The sequence below is a fragment of the Hirundo rustica genome, chromosome 38 (genome assembly GCF_015227805.2).
Source record: "Hirundo rustica isolate bHirRus1 chromosome 38, bHirRus1.pri.v3, whole genome shotgun sequence".
Taxonomy (NCBI): Eukaryota; Metazoa; Chordata; class Aves; order Passeriformes; family Hirundinidae; genus Hirundo; species Hirundo rustica.
Window position 1 is genome coordinate 97,535 of NC_080708.1, and position 14,837 is coordinate 112,371.

Genomic DNA, 14,837 nt, shown 5'->3' on the forward strand with positions numbered 1-14,837 from the left:
GCTTCGGCCCTGGCGGGCGCCGGAGCCGCCGCCATGAGCGGGGCCGGGGCCGGGGCGGACCGACCGTCCCCGGCCAAGCTCCGCCGCCTGGACGAGCCCACGGGGACGGGCCCTGCCGCCGCCGTCACCCGCGGGGAGACGGCCCGTTCTCCCACCCCCGCCGGAGGTCGTGGTGAGGGCCGCAGCGCGCGCGCGCGGGGCGGCGGGTCCGGGCATGCGCGGGGCGGCGGCGGCGGGGACGCGCGCGCGCCCCCAGGCGGCGGCTCGGAGATCGCGGCTTTGGCCGGGGAGGGGCTGGAGACCCCCAGTGAGGGGCTGGAGACCCCAAATGAGGGATTGGAGACCCCCAGTGAGGGATTGGAGACCCCAAATGAGGGATTGGAGACCCCCAGTGAGGGGCTGGAGACCCCCAGTGAGGGATTGGAAACCCCCAGTGAGGGGCTGGAGACCCCCAGTGAGGGATTGGAAACCCCCAATGAAGGGCTGGAGACCCACAGTGAGGGGCTGGAGACCCCCGGGGTGGCCACGGATGGGCCAAAGACCACCGGAGAGGCCGTAGCCAGCCTGCAGACCACCATCACCCGCTGCTTGGATCAAGAAAAAGAGGGCCTGGAGACCACCAGAGAGGTCACAGAGGGCGTGGAGACCAACAACGGGCCCGAGGGGATCTTAGAGACCATCGACAGATGCAAAGGCAGCCTGGAGACCACAAGTACCGACTGCTTGGAGCAGGAGAAAAGGGCTTTGGAGACCACCAGAGAGGTCACAGAAGGGCTGGAGACCACCAGCGAGGCCACGGGGGACCTGGGAACTGCTGTCACACACTCCCCTGAGCAGAACAAAGGTGTCCTGGAGACTCCCGTGGAATCCAAGGGAAGCCCGGAGACCACCAGAGAGTCCACGGGTGGTCTGGAGACCGGCAGGGAGATCACAGGCACCGCCAACGGGCGCAGAGGGAGCCTGGAGACAGCCGTCACCCGCTGCTTGGAGCACGGGAGAAGGAGCAAAGGGGGCCTGGAGACAACCACCAAGGTCCTGGGGAGCGGGGAGAGCGACGCTTCTCCTGGTGGGGAGCTGAAAAGCGCCAGCAGGCGCAAGGCAAAGACCCCTGCGAGGCCCAGGGGCAGCGTAGAGACTGCCAGCACCCAGCGCTTGGAGTGGGAGAGGAGCGGGAAGGGGGGCCCGGAGGTCCTGGAGGCCACCAGGGAGGACACAGGCAGCCTGGAGACCACCGTGAGGTGGGACAGAGAGCAGAAAGGGGGAGTGGAGACCGCCGAGGAGGGCCTGGAGCCCAGCCCCACAGCCTGTGTGGGGCACAGCCGGGGCGGCCCCGGGCTCCCAGATCTCGCGGGGCTCCCAGAACCCGCGGGCGTCCCAATCCCCAAGGAGCACGTGGCCGAGGAGAGCGCGGTGATCTCCCTGGACGAGGACGAGGAGGAGGAGGAGGAGGAGGAGCGGGACGAAGGCCCGGCGCGGTACCTGGCGGCGTTGGAGGCCGTGCAGCTGGAGCTGGAGGCCGTGGAGGAGGAGGCGGCTCGAGCCTTCCGCCGCCTCCGCGCCCGCTTCTGCCTCCGCCGCCGGCCCCACCTGCAGCGCCGCAACCGCCTCATCCAGCACATCCCCGGCTTCTGGGTCACTGCCGTATCCTTGGGGCGGCGTGGGGCTGCGTTTTGGGGTGGGGAGGGTGGGGCGAACCTCCAGATCCAGCTTTCCTTGACGCCTCCCCGTCCCCAGTTCCTGAACCACCCGCAGCTCTCGGCCATGATCAGTGACCGCGACGAGGACGCGCTGAGCTACATGACGAGTTTGCAGGTGCCTGGAATTGGGGGGGTTTTGGGGGGTGGGGGGTCGATTCGAGGTTGTGTGACCCCCCCCCGCCCCGAGGTAACACAAGTGGGCCTGCAGGTGGAGGAGTTCGGCCAGAGCCGCCCCGGGTGCCGCATCCGCTTCTTCTTCAGCGTCAACCCCTATTTCCAGAACGACGTCGTGGCCAAGGAGTTCGTGCGCGGCCCCTCCGGTGGGTTTCGGGGCTCGGGGGGGGAACCCCCGACTTCCTACAGGTCAAGGGGGGGCTCCGGAGTGACCCCCTCATGTGTTCCCTCCACCCAGGTCACCTGGTGTCCCACTCGACCCCCATCCGGTGGTGGCAGGGGCAGGACCCCCGGTCCCGTCCCCACAAGGGCCCCCCGGCCCCCCGCAGCTTCTTCGCGTGGTTTGGGGACCACAGCTTCCCCGCGGGGGACCGCGTGGCCGAGGTGAGCCCAGTGCTCCCAGTAACACCTCCCAGTGCTCCCAGTACCCCCCCCTCCCCCTGACCTTTGCCCCCCCATCTCCTCCACCCAGATCATCAAGGAGGAGCTTTGGCCCAACCCGCTCCAGTTCTACCTGCTGGGGGAGGGCGCCGAGGGACCCCCAGACAGGTGAGCTGCGCCCCAAGGGAGCTGGGGGCACCCTGGGGGTTTTGGGGAATTGGGGGAACCCCAAACCTTTGAGCCCCCTCCCCTCGATTAACGCCGCCTCCCCAGTGAGAGCGGCGAGGACTGCGTGGTGATCCTGGACGACGACGAGGACGTGCAGGAGATCCCCGATGACGGCGATGGTGAGTGACCAACTCCGCCCTTTACCCTCCCCAAAATTCCTCACCTGAGGAAATCGGGGGGGGTCCCCCCGAGTCCTTTTGGCTGATTTTGTGCCCCCCAATTCCCCCTCCTCTCCAGGCAGTGGCGTGGAAGAGATCCCGACCGAGGAGCCCCCCAACCCCGCCGTGGGACAGAAAGACCCCAACAGGGGCAGAATCTAATTAGAGGGGGGGGGATTTGGGGGTGCTGCACATCTCCACCCCCTGCCCCCCCCCCAGGAATTGCGGGTAACGAGGGGCTGGGGGCCCCCCCAACACAGCTCAGGGTGTTTGAAGGCCTTTCACCCCCCCACTTTCCCCCCCCAAACCTTTCATGACCCCTCTCTGGGGACCCCCAATCTCCCCTACTCCATCACCCAGTGGGTGTGGGGGTCCCCCTAAATCCCCCTCCCCACACACACACACATCCCACACCACACAAGGGGAGAAACAAAACCGTTTCCCGATCGGTTTTTTTTGTACATGTTGGGTTAAAAACTTATAAAATTTTCTTTTTATATCTAAAAATATATTATAATAAAGAGAAAGTTTTAACAGATTCACAGAGCCCTCCCTCAAACCCCAAGGGACCGTGAGGGATTTTAGGGTGATTTTACTCCCCTGGGTCATTCACCTCCTCACCAGTGTTGGGTTGAGGGGCTCCTCTGGCTCTGGGGGGACCCTGCAGGGTCCTGGGCTGGGAGCGGGCACCTGCACCATCCCCTGCACCTGGTGGGGAGGGAGGGAGACCCCCAAAGTGCTGGGGACCCCCAAATACGCCCCAGTGTCCCCTGCCCCCATTTCCAGCCCGTTCTCGGTGCCTCCATCCCCTGATACCAATGACCCCCTGTCCCCACTGTGGTGCCCCCCGCCGGGCCCAGCTCCTCCCGCGGCTCCCCGAATTCCATCAGCACCCCCCCGGGAACCCGAACCGCCCGCGGCAGGGAAAATCCGCCCCCGTACACACCAGCACGGCCTGTCCCGGCGGTGGGCAGCGGCGCATGGCAGGCGCGGTGCCAGAGCGTTCCCGGCTCCGTTCCCGCTGCTCCAGCCCCGCTCCGGTCCCGTTCCCGGTGCCGATCCCGTTCCCGTTCCCGGCGCCTCCGCAGCGCCGCCCGTTCCTCCCCGCCCTCCCGCTAGGCGGCGCCACAGCTGCGCGTCTCCGCCAATCAGCGGGCGGATCTTGGCGCGAGCCGCGCCTCCACCAATCAGCAGGCGAGGCATCAGCAGACGCCACGCCCCCACGCGGATACAGGGCTCCCCCTAGCGGCACCGCTGTGTCCCTGAGGGGAGGGGGCGAAACCCCCCCTGGACACCCCCCCCCCCAAAAAATGCCACGAGCACCCCCAGATCAGGGTCACACACAGAGACACAGCACAGGCTGGAGACCGAGGGGCTTTACTGCCCCCCAAAAGCACCAAGGGGGTCCCAGGGGGCTCCCAGCATTCTGGAGAGCCCCCCGGGGGGAGGGTGTCCCAGGGATTTTGAGGGGGGGGTCCCGGGGGTCCCTATGAGGCCGAGTCGGAGGCCTCGGAGCTGTCCTTGACGTCGGTGCTCTCGGTGGTCTCGCTGACCTCGCTGACGTCTTTGCTGTCTCCCCCTCCGTCCTCGTGGGGGTGGTGTCCCGTGGGGGGGTGCGAGGGGGGTCCCCCAGAGCCGCAGACCCCATCCCCACTTCTGGGGGGCTCGGCGGGGGCCAGGGGCCGACCCCGCTCCTTCTGCTCCACCTGCTTCCTCAGCTGGGCAGGGCGGGGGCACAGAGGGGGTTAATGTGGGAAAAGAGCCCTGGAAAAAAACCCTCAGGAGGGGTTGGGGGATTTTGGGGGTCCCGGGGGATTTTGGGGGTCCCGCACCTCGTCTGCCATTTGGGTGAGGTCCCGTTTCATGGCGTAGGCGTCCTCCCCGTCCGCGTAGTATTTGGGCTCCACCTCGCTGATCCTTGAGGGGGATATTTTTGGGTGGGGGGCTCATGCACGAGGGTGGTGGTGGGGGGTTCCTTTGTCTCTTTATGAGCTGCTCGAAGCCCCCCTCCCCCCAAAAAACCCCACATCTGCTCCCCCAAACGCCCCCAGACTCACTGGAAGTTGAGGGTGTTGGAATAGAGGTGCAGCGCCGCACGGTTGCTGCCGAGGACAAACGGAGAGGGGGGGTTATTTTGGGGGCGTTCCTGAGGGTCGGGGGGGGGATTTGGGGGTCTGACAAAAAGGGGGGGTTATTTTGGGAGTGTCACTGGGGGATTTGGGGGACAGGGGTGTCTCACAGGGTTATATTTTGGGGGTGTTCCTGAGGATCTGGGGGGGATTTGGGGGTGTGACTAGTAGGGGAGGTTTATTTTGGGGATGTTTCTAGGGGGTTTTGGGGGTCTGAAAAATGGGGGGGGATGTTATTTTGGGGGTGTTCCTGGAGAGATTTGGGGGTCTGACAAATGGGAGCAGTTATTTTGGGAGCATCTCTGGGGGGATTTGGGGGTCAGGGGTATCTGATAGGTTTATTTTGGGGGTGATCCTGGGGGGATCTGGGGGGTATTTGGGGGGACAGGGGTGTCTGACAGGGTTATTTTGGAGGGATTTGGGGAACAGGGGTGTCTGATAGGTTTATTTTGGGGGTGTTCCTGGGGGGATCTGGGGGGATTTACGGGACAGGGGTGTCTGACAGCGTTATTTGGGGGGGATTTAGGGGACAGGGGGTCTGACAGGTTTATTTTAGGGGTGTTCCTGGGGGGATTTGGGGGACAGGGGTGTCTGACAGGGTTATTTTGTGGGGATTTGGGGGACGGTCTCACCTCTTGCGCACGTGCAGGGACACGTATTTGGCGTTGAAGTTCTCGATCATGGCCCGCGACGCCTGGTCCATGAGCTTCTGCGCCAGCCCCAGGCGCCGGTGCGAGCGTTTCACTGCCTGGGGGGGCCCCAAAACGGGCTGGGACACCCCCCAAAAAAACCCCAGGGGACCCCAAAACTCCCCAGAAACAGTGAGGGGCACATCAAAACCATCCCAGGGTCTGGTGGGGATTATTCAGGAATGGGAGAAAGAGCAAAATTGCTTGGGGATCCCAGAAACCAGCTAGGGCACCCCAAAACTCCCAGAGGAACCCCAAAACGGGCTGGAGTGCTGCCAAAAATCCTCATGGCAACCCCAAAACAGTCTAGGTGGAAGCGTTTCACTGCCTGGGAGTGAAAAACAGCCTGGGGCACCCCCCAAAAAAACCGCTGGGCACCCCAAAAATCACCCCATGCCCCTGGGGTACCTCCAGCTCAGCCCCCCACTACTCCCCAACAATCCCCCAAAGCCTCAGAACCCCTCCGTGAGCCCCCCAAAGACCCTCAAGGAACCCCCCAAGTGGTCAGGCTCCATCCAAGAACCCCTCAAGAACCCCCCTAAACCCTCAGATAACCCCAAAGACCCTCGAGGAGCCCCCCAAAATGCCCTGACCCATTCCAAGAGCCCCCCAAACCCCTCACCAGGGATGTGATGTGTCCGTGTGGGACGTCATCGGGATCTTCCTCCCTGCACACGCACGGGGAGGGGGTCAGGGGGGGTTGGGACCCCCAAATCCCGCCGGCAACGACCCCCCAAAAGCACAGGAGAAGGGGAAGGGGAGGGAGACCCCAACCCCACACTCACATCTTGGCCAGGACGTATCCCACGATCTTCCCGTTCTCGTCCTCGGCGATGTAGGAGAGCTGAGGGGTGGGAAAGGGGGTGAGGGGGGACTCAGGTGTCCCTGGGGGGATTTCAGCTGTCCCTGGGGGATCCCAGGTGTCCCTGGGGGGGAATTCCAGGTGTTCCGGGGGAGGATCCAGAGCCACACCTGAGGCCAGGAGAGGCCGTGGTAGAAGTAATATTTCATCTGGTAGTTCTCGGGCAGGCAGAGCAGGTTGCAGTGCTGCATGTTCATCAGGTCCTCGGGCTGCCGGGGCGGAGGCGGAACCGGGGACACGGGAGAGTCACCCCGGAACCGGCCCCGCTGCTCCCCCAACACCGGGCCGGGCCCTCAGAGCCCCCTTCAGGGCACAGGACCCACCTCAGAGCCCCCCCCAGAGAACCGAGATCCAGTGCTGCCCCTCAGAGACCCCCCTCAAGGGCCCGGTGTCCCCCTCAGGCTCCGGTACCCCTTTCCCGAAGCCCGGTATCACTCTCAGACCCCCGGTAAGGCGCCGGTTCCCCTTGTTTGAGGCCCGGTAAAGCATCTGCCGGAGCCCGGTCCCATGAAACCCTAGTTCCCCCTGCCCAGGGCCCGGTGTTCCCCTCAGACCTCTCCCAGGGCCCGTTTTTCCCCTCACGCCTCCCCTCAGGGCCCGGTATCACCGGCAGATCCCTTCCCGGTCCCCGGCTGTCCCTCGCTGACCCCCGGCTGAGCCCCCCTGCCCCTCCGAGCCGCCCACCCGTGCGTTCCGGATGTTCATGGCTGCGGCCGTCCGGTCTCGGTGGCGATTCCCGATCCTGGTCCCGGTACCGGCTCCGCTCCCGGTCCCCTCACGAGCAGCTTCCGGCGGAAGTTCCTCTCCGGCCAATCAGCGCCGAGCCCGCCCACAGCTCGTCCCGCCGTACTGACAGGGGCCTCAGCCAATCAGCGAGCAGAGGAGGGTGCCGGGCCCCGCCCAGCGCTCCCCTTTGCCCTCAGCCAATCAGAGGCGAGCGCCGCGCGTGCCCCGGAGAGCGCCAGGCGGGGGCGGGCCTTGCCCTCTCCCACCCCCCTCGCCGACCAATCACGTCTGGCGACTCCGATGATTGAGAGCGGCGAGAGCCAATGGGAAGAGACGGCAGGCGGAGCAGCGCACAGTTCGGAGACCGCGTGGGCGAACACGCTTTATTGCGATGGGGAAAGGACAGAGGGGGCCCGGGGGGGTACTCAAGGAGGTCCCCACGCTCGGGGGGCTCGGGATGGGCCCCCACACCTGAGCAAGGGCCCCATCGCGGGGTTTCCCAACTTCCTGAGTGTCCTCATGGCCACATTCCCGGGGTTTGTCCCCAAATCCCAGGGTGTCCCCACTCGGGGTGGGGGTTGTGTCCACTCAGGATAGAGTCCCCCCACTCATACGGTGTACCCCAGTCCTTGTCCCCGCGGCGTTCCCATCGTGGAGTGTCCCCGGAGAGCGTCCAGCTGTAGCGTCCATCCCTGCTCTCAGTACCCACCCCAGAATTTGGGTCTGGGGGTGGAGGGGATCCCCCAGACTCAGGGCTGCATGCGCAGGGCCCCGTCCAGCCTCACCACCTCCCCGTTGATCATGGGGTTCTCGGCCAGGGCCTGCACGAGGTGGGCGTACTCCGCGGGGTCCCCCAGCCGGGACGGGAAAGGCACTTGCTGTCCCAAAAAATTCCGGACCTTCTCGGGCAAACCGGCCAGGAGCGGGGTGGAGAACAGCCCTGGGGAACCCCAAAAACCAGGGCGTGAATCGGGGCGCTCCCCCTCCTCACCCTCTCCCAACCAGGTGCCCTCCCGTGGCCCTACCTGGGGCGATGGTGACCACGCGGATGCCCAGCGGCGCCAGGTCCCGGGCGATGGGCAGGGTCATGCCCACGATGCCGCCCTTGGAGGCCGAGTAGGCCGCTTGACCCACCTGTGGGGAGGACGTGTGGCCACTGCAGGGTCCCCTGACCCCTCCTTGTGGCTCTCAGGGTCCCCGGGGGTCCCTCACCTGCCCCTCAAAGGCGGCCACACTGGCAGTGTTGACCACCAGGCCGCGGTGGCCGTCGGCGTCGGGCTTGTTCTGGCTCATCAGCTGCACGCTGAGGCGGATCACGTTGAAGGTGCCCACCAGGTTCACCTGGGGGAGGGAGAAGGATTTGGGGTGGGGTCTTGTGGGCACCGCCAAACCCTGCCAGTACCCCCCATGTGCCGCGCTGGGAACACCCCAAAGCCCCCACATCTACAGCTGCCCCATCGAGCCGGTCACATTAAACTCACCCCACTGCTCAGACACCCCCATGCCATTGCCCAGGGACCCCCCCACTCACATTGATGACCTTCTGGAAGTCCTCCAGGTCGTGCACTTTGTCCTTCTTGCTGTTGTAGGTCTTGACGGCGATGCCGATGCCGGCGCAGTTGACAGCCAGGTCCAGGCGGCCGAACCGCTTCTGGGCCACGGCCAGCGCCGCGCTCACCTCCTTGGGAGAGGTCACCTGAGGGGGCGAGGGGACACCGAGGGGGCGGTGTCACCACCGGGGTCACGAGGGGACAGCGCCGGTGGGATGGCAGCGTTAGGGTCAATGTGGGATGTCACGGTGGATGGGACTCATGGGGGTCACGGTGGTCCCGTAACGAGGGGGAGTCACCAGGGTGGTCAAGGCAGCCCCCACCTCCTCAGCTGGGGTCACCTGGGGATGAGGGGGCTGTGTGGAGGGGGGGATGTCACCAGCAAGGTCAAGGTCACGCTGGCCTCAGTTTGAGGGGGGAGGATGTCACCAGTGGGGTCAAGGTGGTCCCCACCCCCTTAGCTAAGGCCACCTGTGGGGTCATGGGAGCCTCCACACACAGGTGCGATGCCACCTGAGGGGTCAGAGGTCACCAGCGTGGTCAAGGTGGCCCCGTGTTGAGCTGGTCACTGGTGTGGTCAAGCTGGAGAAGCCCCGCAGAGCCCCCCCCCCCCCGCCCGGTGCTCACGTCGGCGGGGGCGAAGGCGCAGTGGTCGCCCAGCTCCTGGGCCAGCTGGTCCCCGTTGGACGTGGGCAGGTCCAGCAGCACCACACTCGCCCCGCTCCGCACCAGCCGCTCCGCCGTGGCCCGGCCCAGCCCGGAGCCGCCGCCGGTCACCAGCGCCACCAGGCCCTGGGGGAAAGAAGGACAGGGAAGGGTCAGCGGGGAGGGGAGACCCTCCCCAAAACATCCCCGGGGGTCGCGGGGTTCCGTGGGGGGGAGGTCCCGGTACCTTCACGCTGCGAATCGCCGCCATCGCCGCCGTCCGGCCAATGCCCGCGGGGGGCGGCACCGGGAGGGGAGGGACCGGGGAGAGACGGGGAGGGAGCGAGGAGAGACGGGGAGGGACCGGGAGGGAGCGAGGAGACGAGGAGGGAGCGAGGAGGGAGCGAGGAGAGACGGGGAGGGACCGGGAGGGAGCGGGGAGGAACAGGGAAAGATCGGGGAGGGACCGGGAGGGACCGGGGAGGAGCGGGGTGGGACCGGGAGAGACCGGGGAGGAACAGGGAGAGATCGGGGAGGGACCGGGGAGGGTCCAGGAGGGACAGGGAAAGGATCGGGGAAAGACCGGGGAGGAACAGGGAGAGATCGGGGAGGGTCCAGGAGGGACAGGGAAGGGATCGGGGAGAGACCGGGGAGGAACAGGGAGAGAACGGGGAGGGTCCAGGAAGGACAGGGAAGGGATCGGGGAGAGACCAGGGAGGAACAAGGGAGAGAACGGGAAGGGACCGGGGATGGACTGGGGAGAGACCGGGAAGAGACGGGGAGGGATCGGAGAGAGATTGGGAGGGACTGGGAATGGACAGGGGAGGGACCAGGAGGGACAGGGAAGGGATGGGGGAAAGAGCGGGGAGGGACTGGGGAGAGACCGGGGAAAGAGCGGGGAGTTGAGGGAGCGGGGAGGGAAAAGGGAGAGACCGGGGAGGAACAAGAGAGAGAACAGGGAGAGACCGGGAGGGACCAGGAGGGACACAGGGGAATGACCGGGGGTTGGGCCAAAGGAGGGTTCGGGGGTGGGACCGGGAGAACACCGTGGGCTGGGCCGGGGGTGGGACCGGCAGGGGCGGGGGGGTCACGAGTGGGGAATCCCGGGAGAATGGGAGCGGGACAAGGGGGGGTTCCCCAGCTGGAGGGAGGGGTGTCCGGAGGGGTTCCACGGGATCCCCTTTTTCCTCCTCATCCCCGGGAGCGAGGACCCCAATGGGCGAAAATTGGGACCCCCCAAAAGGGACAGGATTGAGAAATAAGGGGAGGGGGGGGGTCAGGACCCCAAAGAAAGGGGACGGGGACAAAATCCTGAGGGGACAAAATCCAGTCCCCTCGGGGGGGGTGGGACTGGAATTCCCAGGGGGATAATTCCAGCCCCCTCCACAAGGGATCAGGACAAAATCACCCGGAGAGGGAGGGTCACGACTCCAAGAATTGAGACCCCCCCCCAGGAACGGGGCCAGGACCCCCAGGGGGACACGGCCGAGCCCCCAAAGTGACGGGGTCAGGTCCCCACGGAGGGGCCCCGCTGGCCCCCGCCTTGTCCCCTCGTCCCTCCCAGCCCGGCCAGCAGCCAGGGTATAACGTTACCTCCGACCTTCCCGGGGGGCAGCGCCGGAGCCCGCCCGGCTACCCCCACCCCCCCGTCCCCAAAAATGGAGGAGAAATCACCCAAAATCCCAGGTACGAGGGACACGGGGAGTGAATTCTCGGAGGGTGCGACACCGAGAAGCGACCGCGGGGACACTGACCGGTGTTTGGGGGTGGGGGGGGAACAGAGGCAGGGACATGGCGGCGACATCGGAGCCGCTGGCGAGGACCCGATCCCGAAAAAAGAAAAAGTGGGTGTCCCTTTGCACCCCTCGAGATGGAGATGGAAGGGGGGGCGGAATTTGGGGAGGGGGAAACCCCCCCAACACACCCACAGGGGTGCACAGAGCAAGGATTTCCCCCTCAGCGCAGGTTGTTGTTCCCAAACTTGGGGTGCAGGAAGGATTTGGGGGTGCAAAGGCAATTGGGGAGGTTCTGAGGGGGGGTAAAAGTGATGTCACCCCCTCCTCAAATACTTTTCCCCCTCCAGCCTCCGTGCCCCAGTTCACCAACTGCCCCACCATGGTGATACTGGTGGGGTTACCTGCCCGCGGCAAGACCTACATCTCCAAAAAGCTCACCCGCTACCTCAACTGGATCGGCACCCCCACACGGGGTGAGCGATTTTGGGGTGGGGAGGGGCGTCCGAAAAGTTTGGGGACCCCCCCCCCCCCACCTAAACCCCCCTGGTCCACACGGGTCCCTCTGCAGTGTTCAACGTGGGTGAGTACCGGAGAGAAGCCGTCCCCAGGTACAAGAATTACGAGTTCTTCCGTCACGATAACCCCGAGGGGGTGGAAATCCGCAGGTTAGAGGGGTATTTTTGGGGAGGAGGGGTATTTTTGGGGTACGTTTGGGAGGTCAGAGCTGACAAAACCGCCGCCCCCCCCCCAAACCCCAAATTCCCAGGCACTGCGCTCTGACCGCCCTGAAGGACGTCGGCGCCTACCTGAGCTCTGAGGAGGGGCAGGTGGCGGTAAGTTTTAAATTTAAAAAAAAATAAAATTAACTCCGTCGTTGGCAAACGACTTCCACCCGAATATTTTGGGGTGGTGGTGGGGGAGGTTAAAATTAAATTTCTCCCCCCAAAACCCCTCAAGGTGTTCGACGCCACCAACACGACGCGGGAACGCCGGGATGTGATCCTGCAGTTCGCCAAGGAGAACGGGTACAAGGTAGAATTTGGGGGGGTCACGAGGTGTTTTTGGGGTTTTTTTGGGGGTGGTGTTATAGATTTGGAGGGGGTGGCAGTGCTGCTTGGGGGGGTCTTGAGGATGTTGGAGGGTGTAGAATTAGAATTGTTTTTGGGGTGGCCCACAGGATGGGAAGGAGTTGATTTGGGGGTGTCCACATGGGATGAGAAGGGGGGGTGATGTGGTTTTTGGGGGTGTCATTGATATGGGGAGGGAGGGTGACACCGATTTAGGGGGTGTGGCACCGATTTGGGGGGTGTGGCACTGATTTAGGGGTGTCACAGCATGGGGAGGTGACAGTTTTGTGAGTGTCACAGCATGGGGGTGGCACCAATTTGGGAAAGTCACAGCATGGGGAGGTGACATTTTTGGGGGTGTCACAGCATAGAGGGTGGTGGCACTGCTTTGGGGTTGTCACAGCATGGGGAGCTGACAATTTTGGGGGTCTCACAGCATAGGGGAGCCACCGGTGCCCCCCTTTCCCCCCTCTCCCCCTAGGTCCTGTTTGTCGAGTCCATCTGTGACGACCCCGCCATCATAGAGGAGAACATCAAGGTGAGACCCTGGGCAGGGAGGTGACACCAGGGGACCTGCAGGTGACACCAGGGGCTGGGCAAGGGGTGGGAAGCCCCCCCCCCAAAAAAAACCCCACGCTCCCCCCCAAATTCTCCAGCAAGTGAAGCTGAGCAGCCCCGACTACAAAGGCCGCGGGCAGGACGAGGCGGTGGCCGATTTCCTGAAGCGCATCGAGTGCTACAAAGCCACCTACGAGCCCCTGGACGACGAGCTGGACAGGTGACCCCTCACCCCACGTGCCCCCCACGCCCCGCCGGGCCTGCCCTGAGAGGGGGTCTCTCTCTCCCTCCCCCGATTTCCCACCCCCACAGCGGGCTGTCCTACATCAAGATCTTCGACGTGGGCGTGCGGTACCTGGCGAACCGCGTGCAGGGCCACGTGCAGAGCCGCATCGTTTATTACCTGATGAACATCCACGTCACGCCACGCGCCATCTACCTGAGCCGCCACGGAGAGAGCCAGCTCAACCTGCGGGGACGCATCGGGGGCGACTCGGGGCTGTCCCCTCGTGGGCAGCAGGTGGGGTCAGAGCAAGCTAAACCTGCAGGGACACACCTGGGGGACGCAGGGATGTCCCCTCGTGGGCAGCAGGTGGGGTCAGAGCAAGTTAAACCTGTGGGGACACACCTGGGGTACGCAGGGATATCCCCTCGCGGGCAGCAGGTGGGGTCAGAGCAAGCTAAACCTGCAGGGACACACCTGGGGGGACACAGGGCTGTCCCCTCGTGGGCAGCAGGCAGGGTCAGAGCAAGCTAAACCTGCGGGGATGCACCTGGGGGACACAGAGATGTCCCCTCATGGGCAGCAGGTGGGGTCTGAGCCAGATCAACTTCTGGGGACACACCTGGGGGACGCAGGGATGTCCCCTCATGGGCACCAAATGGGGTCAGAGACAGTTCAACCTGCAGGGACACACCTGGGGGACACAGGGATGTCCCCTCGTGGGCAGCAGGTGGGGTCAGAGCAAGTTCAACCTGCGGGGACACACCTGGGGGGACACAGGGATGTCCCCTCGTGGGCAGCAGGTGGGGTCAGAGCAAGTTAAACCTGCGGGGACACACCTGGGGGGACACAGGGATGTCCCCTCGTGGGCAGCAGGTGGGGTCTGAGCCAGATCAACCTGCGGGGACACACCTGGGGGGACACAGGGATATCCCCTCGCGGGCAGCAGGTGGGGTCAGAGCAAGCTCAACCTGCAGGGACACACCTGGGGGACACAGAGATGTCCCCTCGTGGGCAGCAGGTGGGGTCTGAGCCAGATCAACTTCTGGGGACACACCTGGGGGACGCAGGGATGTCCCCTCATGGGCACCAAGTGGGGTCTGAGCCGGCTCAACTTGTGGGGATACACCTGGGGGACACAGAGATGTCCCCTCGTGGGCAGCAGGTGGGGTCAGAGCAAGCTAAAGCTGCGGGGACATACCTGGGGGACGCAGGGATGTCCCCTCACGGGCACCAGGTGGGGTCTGAGCCAGCTCAAATTCTGGAGACACACCTGGGGGACGCAGGGATGTCCCCTCATGGGCACCAAGTGGGGTCTGCGCCAGCTCAACTTGTGGGGACACACCTGGGGGACGCAGGGATGTCCCCTCATGGGCACCAAATGGGGTCAGAGCCAGTTCAACCTGCAGGGACACACCTGGGGGACACAGAGATGTCCCCTCATGGGCACCAGGTGGGGCTGGGTGTACCAGGTGAGCTGTGGGGTGGGGCTAAAGGAGGCCACACCCAGCAGCCTCACCCCAGGTGATCATGGCCCGGAGCGAATTATCCAGACCACACCCAGAAAGGGACAGGGCTTAGGGCCACACCTTGATGCTCCCCTACCGAGGGACAGGGCTGGGTAAAGCCACACCCAGTGGCCAAACCCTTCTCCCCGCCCCTCCCAGTACGCCCAGGCGCTGGCCCAGTTCATCCGCAGCCAGAACATCCGGGAGCTGAAGGTGTGGACCAGCCACATGAAGCGCACCATCCAGACCGCCGAGGCGCTGGGCGTGCCCTACGAGCAGTGGAAGGCCCTCAACGAGATCGACGCCGTGAGCCACGCCCTCTTTTTGGGGGGAAACGGAGAGGGGGGGGAGCCCCCCTAAAACGCCCCCCACCCCACCTACGCCGCTGTGCCGCAGGGGGTGTGCGAGGAGATGACCTACGAGGAGATCCAGGAGCGTTACCCCAAGGAGCTGGCGCTGCGGGACCAGGACAAGTACCGCTACCGCTACCCCAAAGGCGAGGTAGC

General features: G+C 64.9%; 4 protein-coding genes across 4 annotated transcripts in view; 2 read left to right on the top strand and 2 right to left on the bottom strand.

The window, feature by feature from the left end:
* The first annotated feature begins 33 nt into the window (after nucleotides 1–33).
* Nucleotides 34–3,176, top strand: LOC120748205 (testis-specific Y-encoded-like protein 4). The gene is made up of 7 exons (XM_040054307.1): nucleotides 34–1,641; nucleotides 1,735–1,812; nucleotides 1,906–2,017; nucleotides 2,110–2,255; nucleotides 2,344–2,420; nucleotides 2,526–2,599; nucleotides 2,718–3,176. The coding sequence occupies exons 1-7, from the start codon at nucleotides 34–36 to the stop codon at nucleotides 2,798–2,800; spliced, it is 2,178 nt and encodes a 725-aa protein (XP_039910241.1). The 3' UTR covers nucleotides 2,801–3,176.
* Nucleotides 3,177–3,999: 823 nt separating this feature from the next.
* Nucleotides 4,000–7,263, bottom strand: NAA10 (N-alpha-acetyltransferase 10, NatA catalytic subunit). Its single transcript, XM_040054326.1, has 8 exons — nucleotides 7,003–7,263; nucleotides 6,429–6,527; nucleotides 6,242–6,300; nucleotides 6,079–6,124; nucleotides 5,400–5,515; nucleotides 4,696–4,740; nucleotides 4,471–4,555; nucleotides 4,000–4,356 (listed from the first exon to the last, which is right to left on the bottom strand). Exons 1-8 carry the CDS (start codon nucleotides 7,021–7,023, stop codon nucleotides 4,126–4,128), a joined length of 702 nt encoding a protein of 233 aa, XP_039910260.1. The 5' UTR covers nucleotides 7,024–7,263; the 3' UTR covers nucleotides 4,000–4,125.
* Nucleotides 7,264–7,400: 137 nt separating this feature from the next.
* HSD17B10 (hydroxysteroid 17-beta dehydrogenase 10) lies at nucleotides 7,401–10,238 on the bottom strand. The gene is made up of 6 exons (XM_040054325.2): nucleotides 9,487–10,238; nucleotides 9,222–9,386; nucleotides 8,576–8,740; nucleotides 8,257–8,385; nucleotides 8,070–8,178; nucleotides 7,401–7,984 (listed from the first exon to the last, which is right to left on the bottom strand). The coding sequence occupies exons 1-6, from the start codon at nucleotides 9,508–9,510 to the stop codon at nucleotides 7,794–7,796; spliced, it is 783 nt and encodes a 260-aa protein (XP_039910259.1). The 5' UTR covers nucleotides 9,511–10,238; the 3' UTR covers nucleotides 7,401–7,793.
* A 364-nt stretch (nucleotides 10,239–10,602) lies between these two features.
* LOC120748206 (6-phosphofructo-2-kinase/fructose-2,6-bisphosphatase-like) overlaps nucleotides 10,603–14,837 on the top strand; it is a 4,915-nt gene continuing 680 nt past the window's right edge. The window contains exons 1-10 of the mRNA XM_040054308.2: nucleotides 10,603–10,925; nucleotides 11,323–11,448; nucleotides 11,544–11,640; nucleotides 11,742–11,808; nucleotides 11,933–12,007; nucleotides 12,524–12,580; nucleotides 12,699–12,820; nucleotides 12,913–13,120; nucleotides 14,491–14,637; nucleotides 14,728–14,832. Of these exons, the coding sequence (XP_039910242.1) occupies nucleotides 10,898–10,925; nucleotides 11,323–11,448; nucleotides 11,544–11,640; nucleotides 11,742–11,808; nucleotides 11,933–12,007; nucleotides 12,524–12,580; nucleotides 12,699–12,820; nucleotides 12,913–13,120; nucleotides 14,491–14,637; nucleotides 14,728–14,832 (1,032 nt within the window). The 5' untranslated portion in view covers nucleotides 10,603–10,897. The remainder of the gene's footprint in view (nucleotides 10,926–11,322; nucleotides 11,449–11,543; nucleotides 11,641–11,741; nucleotides 11,809–11,932; nucleotides 12,008–12,523; nucleotides 12,581–12,698; nucleotides 12,821–12,912; nucleotides 13,121–14,490; nucleotides 14,638–14,727; nucleotides 14,833–14,837) is intronic.